At 35.6% G+C, this 8448-nt stretch overlaps 1 protein-coding gene across 2 annotated transcripts; it reads left to right on the forward strand.

Moving 5' to 3' along the window:
* Positions 1-2484: 2484 nt before the first annotated feature.
* Positions 2485-7936, forward strand: LOC107771037 (putative late blight resistance protein homolog R1A-3). Of its 2 annotated transcripts, XM_016590366.2 has the most exons (4): positions 2485-2749; positions 3508-3631; positions 4117-6232; positions 6335-7936. In XM_016590366.2, the coding sequence occupies exons 2-4, from the start codon at positions 3572-3574 to the stop codon at positions 7762-7764; spliced, it is 3606 nt and encodes a 1201-aa protein (XP_016445852.2). In that variant the 5' UTR covers positions 2485-2749; positions 3508-3571; the 3' UTR covers positions 7765-7936. The 2 variants fall into 2 exon arrangements, with proteins under 2 accessions (XP_016445852.2, XP_016445851.2); XM_016590365.2 differs by having other exon boundaries at positions 2491-2749; positions 4117-7936.
* Positions 7937-8448: the final 512 nt, after the last annotated feature.

Raw genomic sequence — 8448 nt, forward strand, 5'->3', positions numbered from 1 at the left:
CCTACACTTCCCCTACCGCCCTTGAGTAGTACGTTTTAAAAGGGAATGATCTGAAAAGAAAGGCTCCATCACTATAATTTTTTAAGTTGGCCATAAGTTAATCCATTCTGCATTCACTATAGCTCTATCAATCCAACTATACACATTGTTGTTTGTCAAAGTATAGTCCCTACCAGTGTATTGTTACTCAGTCATACTAGTGTCACACAAAAATTCTCTAAAATCTCTAACTTCTGCTTCTTGTACAGGAGCCCCAGAGTGTCTATCCTCAACATACAGTATAGTATTGAAATCACCCATTACTAGCCATGGGCCCTGTTGTCCTCCTGCTAGCTCTGTGAGTCTCTCTCATAAACCCCTTCTATCTTGTATTGTGTGATATCCATATACAATAGTGAAACTAAATAACAAGTTGGTTGCATAAATACTAAATTAAAGTGTCATCAGCCAAATCAAGCAGGAATGCAAAGTTCGGGCACTTGACATTGTAAATACTAAATAGGAATCAGAAATGTTGCCATAGGGTTCGATCTGATGGATAGAGGCAGAGCCAAGATTTGAAGTTTATGAATTCAGTATTGTAATTATTCTAAGTTATTAGGTTTTAAATTAAAAATATATACATATTTCATGAATTTTTAAGATAAATACATAATTTAAATGAAAGCTAATGGGTTTGACTAAACCCCTAGCCAACACTCTAGCTCAACAATATTCTGTAGGAACTATCATGTGATCTATGGCACAAGGATGCATAAAAGTTTATGGGTGTGTTTGGTATGAAGGAAACTATTTTCCATAGAAAATTTTTTCATGAAAATGAGTGGTTTTATCACTTATTTTCCCTTGTTTAATTGGTGAGTGGAAAACTTTTTCCGCAAAATATTTTCTAGTATTTGGTTAGAGAGTGGAAAGTATTTTTTATGCTACTCTCCTCAACCCCTTTCCCCAAGTCCCCTCTCCCCAAATACCCAACGTTTTCAGGACTCTATTTCTTCAACAATTTAATTATTCTTATAAAAATTCACACAAATACTCCATAACTATAAAGAAAATACTCTTTTTTGGTTGAAAAAGAAAGTACTCTTTCTTCAACATGAAAATAAAGTAATCACTTATTGAAATAAAAGAAAATACCATTTCTACATTATGAAAAGGAAGTACATTTTTGTTTTGTTAAAGTGAAAAAAAAATACTTTTTTTATATCATAAAAAGAAAATACTCTGTTGAAATGAAAAAAAAATCTATCTATAACATGAAAAAAAAGTACTATTAATAACATTTTTATTCAGGGTGGGGGTAGGGAGCGAGGGTGGGGGGTTAGGGAGGGAGAGGGTTGGGGTGGGGTTGGTGGGGTGTGGATGGGGAATAGAGTGGGGAAGGTTGAGAAATTTTTTTCCTTCTCTTTGTAGGGAAAATATTTTCCTCCAATTGGAGAAAAATGAGTTCATGAGGAAATATTTTTCAAAACATTTAAGCCAAACAAACGTGGGAAATTTGAAAAATAGAAAATATTTTTCTTCATATCAAACACAACCTATATCTCCAATGTTTTTGCCTATATTTACTCCATCAGTGGACACGTGCAATGGCGGAGCCACTCATTGATAAGGGGAGTCAATTGACATCCCTTTGTTGAAAAATTACACTGTGTTAGAATGTTAAATTCTTAATTTTATGTGTATATACAATACGTTAACTCCACTTAATTTTTTCGTATGCTTACTTATTTATATTTTGACTTCCCTTTAATTCTAGCTCCGCCACTGAACACGTGGGCACTCATTTCCCCGTTAGATACATTAGGCTGCCTACATAAATTAATTTCTCTTTCACAACTACTCCTCTTCTGGCCACTTTCTAAATGTTGGAGTGAATTTTGATTCTATTGATTGACATATATATAATTATTGGAAAAAAGATTGTTTGGTGCACGAAACATTTTGTTTTTACCCAAGTTTTGAGGAAGCCATATCATTAGTTTGGTAGGAGATATTAGAAAAAATAATACAAACATCAGTTTTATGTATTATTAATACTTTGTTTGGTACATTTTTTCAACCTGTGTGTAATTAATATTTGTATTAATTATATATTATACTTGGTATTATCCTATGTAAAGTAATGCATAGAAAGTCATGACATTAATAATATCAAAGCTATTAATGCATGCATTAGTATGGTTAAAGACAAAATTATCCGTAAAGTCCCTTAAAACTAGAGAATATGGAGGGTATTTTTGTAAACAATTATTTTTCTTAAAAATTATGTAATGCGTTATAATTTTAATACATCACTCCAAACATTAAATAAGAAATAATATATGCATAACTAATGTTTGCATTACTAATATATATTATTCCACACTATTCTTACTAACAGATACATTACTAATCCATGCATTACTAATACATCTTATTACATCTTATTACGCAATATTCTTTTATGCCTACCAAACGGGGCAACCTAATGTAATACAAACTGCACTTTACCATTTCATGACAAATAACTCTACCTTTCCACCAAACTCATTTGAATTAGCTTTAAAAAAGACTTCAATTCATTAGTCATTGACTTGTATGTTAATCATGGAATTATCAATCTGTATCTGATTCTTCTTTCTATTGGTGGCCTTTCAAATTGTCCTTAGCCAATTACTTCAACTAAAATCAAATCTTTCTTTCTTCAACTATTTCTCAAACAAGCAAGAGTTCCTAACAGCTTAATCTTGGTTTGCTGAACTTAAAGGTATGCTTATGTTGAACATCTCTTATTTAATTTCTGTTGTTCTCTATTTGAAATTTACGAGGGTTTTTGTTTTCCGACTCAAAGATATACTGTAACAAAGATTCTTCTTTCTTTTATTGATCAATTAAGCAAAATATATAATGGATGAGGCTCAGCTAAATCATATACTAGCTAGTTAAGACTAACAGCTCAAATCAACAACAGATTTAGCTGTGTTGGAAAAGTCAGGGTAAAAAATAGGGGTGACAATTTGAGCCTAAATCCGCTCAACCCGCCCAAGGTTGGGCTGGTGATTGACCTGCCTATTTGTTGAACTCAGCCATCTTGACCCAACTCATTTCAGCCTAAATAAGATTGACATTTCTGGTGTTTTAGACTAACTGCATCTAAAATTACTGTTTATCAAAATAATTGCTTATTACACACCATTGGATGTTTTCTGCATTAGGTAGGGGTAAGGTCTGCATACAGACTACCCTCCCTAGACCCCACATGTTGGGATCAAACTGAGTTTGTTGTTGTTGTATACACCATTCGATGTTTGACCTTGATCAGTGTTTCAAGAATCAAAAGCTTAAGATGAATAATTTATTTTCTTAGTACATCATGATGAAAATCTTAGTGTTTAAAATAGCTGAAAAAGTATTATTTTGGTAACTGAGCTGAGAGTAATATGGTCAATCCACTTGTTTTTCAGTTTCTTGTGTTTTTTTTATCTACTTCTCCTAATAATGGTTTGTGTACTTTTTGTACATCAGACTTGAAAACTTGAAAGGAAGGAAAAGGAAAGATACTTTGGCTTGACTAGTGAGAATTACATAAATGGAAAGAGGAAAACAAAATGAAGGAGAAACAAAGAAAGGGGAAGCAAACAACTCATCGGTACGTCATACAATACTGATACGTATTAAACCCAATATTGGCTTGGATGATTATGAATATAATCCTCAAGAGAAGGCGGAAATACGTTGAAAGCCCCTTAAATTTGCCAGTATATTTCATTTAGACACTCGAACAAAGACATGTTTTAATTGTGCACCTGAACATATAAAGCTTCTTGATCCTCGTTTAAATACTCAAGAGGTTGTTTTATATGTATGTTTGAAAGTTACCTTTATTCGTCTCTTCTTCCAGAAAATGGTTATTGAGATTATTTACTAATCATCAAAAAGGTAAAAGTGTTTCAACGCATGGAGTGACTAACTAGATTGTGGCAAATATAAATTGGAAATACTCTTTTTTTCCTTGGTTGAACTTAGTTTTACAACTATATTAGTTGCCTGTCTGCAATGCAGAGTAAAATTTGTCAGATAAATTTGCAGCTTTGAAAATTTGATATTACATTAATACATTTGGTATTTTGACAGGTCTCATCTTATGTACTTCGCAAGGACATTTTCAATCTTCTGGATTTCATAGAGAGGTTAAAGAATGGACGAGATCAAATTGTTCTTGACATGGATCAAATTGAAAAGCTGAAATTGGAGCTGACATTTTTGTCAACATTTCTTCAGCTTTCTTGTTCCAATTTGGATGGTTTCAATGCGAAAATGTCTCTCCAAGCACAACGGGTCGGTGATCTGGTTCGGTCAGTTTTCAATGAAAGTGGAGATAACTTGCTGGTTAAATATGACATGGATCATGTCGTTCCTCACGTCCTGGAAAATATCAAAAATTTTATCGGCTTACCACTTCATTCTAAATCAAGTGCCACCATGACTGAGGAGCAGTTGGTTGAACTTTTGGAATTGCTCCTCTTGAATCTCTGTGATCTTCCCAAGCACTGTGCGGAGTTGAAGACAAAGTACGAGATAATTCAAAAAGTGTGCGACAATATAAGAGATTTCCTTGGGTTAAAAGTAAATGGTTGCATTGAGCATGAGACAATTGAATATGTCTTACCTCATTTTCAACTTATGGCTGAGAGAGTAGGACACTTCTGTTTTGTCCTTTTGACTGATCAACTTGGTGTCCCTCAAATCAATTTCAAGCTAGTTGATCTACTTGTGAAGATTATTCCTGTTGAACTGGAAGTTATGCACATATGTTCTACAAATTTGACAACTTCAAAGTCAACGGAAGTTGGATGCTTCTCTAAGAAGCTCCTAGGAGCCTCTCCATACATTCTTAGAGAATATTTGATTCATCTACAAGCGCACATGGTGGCTGTTCTTACTGCTAGCCCTTCAGCTCGAAACATTCATGTCATGATAGAGTTCCTATTGATTATTCTCACAGATATGCCCAAGGACTTTATTCATCAAGAAAAATTGTTCGATCTCTTGACACGTGTTGGAGCACTTACCAGGGAAGTATCCATTCTTGTTTGCAACTTAGAAGAGAAATCAAGGGGTGAAGTGAATACCAGTGAAACAAACTGTGGCAGTCTAGACTTGCTGGAGAGTATTGAACTACTGAAGGAAGATCTCAAGCATGTTTTCCTGAAAGCCCCCGAAGACTCATCTCAACTAAGCTTCCCCATGAGTGACGGACCACTCTTCATGACTCTTCTACTCAAAAGCTTAAATGACTTGCTTAATTCCAATGCGTATTCAGCTGTTTTAATAAAGCAAGAAATTGGACTGCTGAAAGAAGACCTAGAATTCATAAGACCGTTCTTCACGAATGTTGAACAAGAATTGAACAGAGATCTCTGGACTCGTATTCTAGATGTGGCATATGAGGCAGAACATGCCATTAATTCAATTATTGTCAGAGATCACGGTCTCTTGCAACTTATCTTCTCACTTCCGGGTAACATAGAAAAGATCAAGCTTATCAAAAAAGAGGTATCAAAGAAGATCCAAAAGAACAAGGGTTTTATTGTCGTAAACTCTCCCAACAAGCTAGTTCAGAGTGGGTTTGAGGAGGAGACAAACTGGATAATAAGGAAGCTCACTAGTGGACCAGCAACACTAGATGTCATTTCGATCATTGGCATGCCAGGGCTTGGAAAAACTACTCTGGCTTACAGAGTATATAATGATAAGTCTATTGCTAATCATTTCGATGTTCGTGCATGGTGCACGATCGACCAAGAGTATGACATGAATAAGATTTTGCAGAAAATTTATAATCAAGTCATTGGATCAGATGCCAAATTCAGTGAGGATTTTGTTGTTGGTGATAAGCTCCAAAGAGAGCTATGCAAAAGGAGGTACCTAATTGTCTTGGATGACTTGTGGGATATTGCAGCATGGGATGATTTAACAAGACATTTTCCTGAATTTATGAAAGGGAGCAGAGTTATTTTAACAAGTCGAATGAAGGAAGTGGCTTTGTATGGAAAACGCTACAGTGATCCTCTTTGTCTTCGATTGCTACGTCAAGAAGAAAGCTGGGAATTATTAGAGAGAAAGGTATTCGGAAAAGAAAGTTGCCCTGATGAACTATTGCATGTTGGATATGAAATAACCAAAAAATGTAAAGGGCTTCCGTTGGTACTTCATCTGATTGGTGGAGTCATTGCAACGAAAGAAAAGAGTAAGGCTTTTTGGTGTGAAGTTCTAAACAGTTTGAATTCCTTTTTATTAGATGATTTTGAATTCATGAAGATTTTACAATTTAGTTATGACCATTTATCAGATCACTTAAAGCCGTGCCTGCTTTACCTTGCAAGCTATCCAAAGGATGAATATATTGAAATATCTGAATTGAAAGATTTATGGAGTGCTGAAGGACTATTGGAACAGATTGAGATGAAGAGTGTGGAAGAAGTAGTGGAGGTTCATTTGGATGAGTTAATTTGCAGTGGCTTTGTAATAGTTTCCAGTGAGAGAGGTAGGGCATCGAGTTGCCGAATTCATGATCTTGTGCATGATTTTTGTTTAATAAAAGCTAGAGAGGAACAGCTGTTTGATTTCATAAGTTCAAGTGCTCCGTCTCCTTCTTCTTCAGAACGGGTGCCACGTGCAATGATCATTCGTTATGACCGACGTCTTTTTCATTTGGATGAAAATTTTGTCCTCTTCAATCCAGAAAAGAAAAATCCTTATGTTAAACACCTCCTCTCTTTGAAGGTTTCTGATGGGAAGCACAATCATCTTTCCTACAACTGTCACCTAAGACACTTGAGACTTCTTAAAAGGTTGGAGCTGCACAAAATAAGATTGACGTATTCTTTGCTGAATGAAATAGGCATGCTTGTTCATTTAAGGTGCTTAAAGATTCAGATGAAGGCAAAAGCTCTTCCTCCGTCATTTTCAAACCTCTTGAATCTGGAAACTCTTGTGGTGGATAACCAGGGATCAAACATGGTACTATCACCTAGTATTTGGAGTCTTGTAAAGTTACAACATGTGAGCATGGATAGTTGTTCGGTCTTTGATTTGGATACTGATGAATCAACAGTGTTAGAAGAGGACTTAAAGTTAGAGAATTTGAGAATATTGTATGGTCTCAAGCTTTCCTCTTCGGGAAACAGAGAGGATGTTTTCAAAAGGTTTCCCAATCTTAGAATCCTTACATTCACCATTGAGGAACCCTGGCCTTGTTCAGCAGAGCAGATTTGTTTTCCAAGATTGGATATCCTTGATGAACTTGAAGAAGTTCACGCATATTTTTGCCCATGTATACATCAGTGTGATTTTCACTTCCCTTCGAGCTTGAAAAAACTTGTATTTGGGAGCTTTGCTCTGCCATCCAATTCACTGTCAAGAATTGCGAGACTGCCCAACCTTCAAAACCTGAGTCTAGAAGAAGCAATCATCCAGGGGAAAGAATGGAACATGGAAGAAGAAGACGCCTTCAAGAATCTCAAATCGCTGACATTGGATAGGGTGTCTTTTTCTGAATGGAAGGTTAATGGAGAGGAATCCTTTCCCGTGCTTGAGGAATTACAAATACTAGACTGTACTGAGCTTATGGAGATCCCGGACAGTTTTGGCGATATTTTTTCATTAAAGTATATCTCACTGTTGGGCAGCGGTCAACTTGAAGTTTCAGCCACAAGGATTAAGGAATATGTTGCAGATATGACGGGAGAAGACAAGCTTGAGGTAAAGTGCAACTGGTGAGTGCATGCTCGAGATGGATCATAGTAGGTCCGTAATTATCTTGACAAATCTCTGTGACTAGGTCATACGAATTTATTAACTTCATTCCTACATTAATTTCCTTTTATATTATTTTTTCCCCATTGTGGTTTATACAGTAATGATTATCAAGTATTACTACGACTTCTGTTCAGTTTCTTATATTGCGGTTATTTTATTATGCATTTTTATGGTACTAATATATCGGCTCTTGTTGCTTTCTTGAGCCGAGGGTCTCCTGGAAACAGCCTCTCTATCCTTCGGGGTAGGGATAAGGTCTGCGTACATATTACCCTCCCCAGACCCCACCTGTGGGATTATACTGGGTCGTTGTTGTTGTTGTTGTTGTTTTGTGTGTAGACAGCAGAAATTATCCTGGAAAATAAGTATATCATGTATGTTCCAATTTTTTCTATTTGCTTCTTACTCTGACTATGAATCTTCTATTAACAACTCTTTTTGTCACTTTAAAATGCAAAAAATTTCAAATCGTTGCTTTTTCCCATGTAGTTTTGAAACGTTTGATGTTTTCTTCAAATGACATATTAACCTATTGATGAGATAAGGAAGCATTTTAATTTGACCTTGGACATAAACAAAAGTACGAAATTCTTTGACTAAATGCTCAATGGGATGAGTTGCTTCCCATGTTATTGATCTGGAGCA

Source organism: Nicotiana tabacum, chromosome 11 (assembly GCF_000715075.1).
Source record: "Nicotiana tabacum cultivar K326 chromosome 11, ASM71507v2, whole genome shotgun sequence".
Taxonomy (NCBI): Eukaryota; Viridiplantae; Streptophyta; class Magnoliopsida; order Solanales; family Solanaceae; genus Nicotiana; species Nicotiana tabacum.

Excerpts from the sequence above, each read along its gene's own strand:
- LOC107771037 (XM_016590365.2), top strand. The coding sequence starts at position 3,572 with ATGGAAAGAGGAAAACAAAATGAAGGAGAAACAAAGAAAGGGGAAGCA. Across the intron at positions 3,632-4,116 it reads GGGAAGCAAACAACTCATCG|GTCTCATCTTATGTACTTCG; the intron begins GTACGTCATACA and ends GTATTTTGACAG.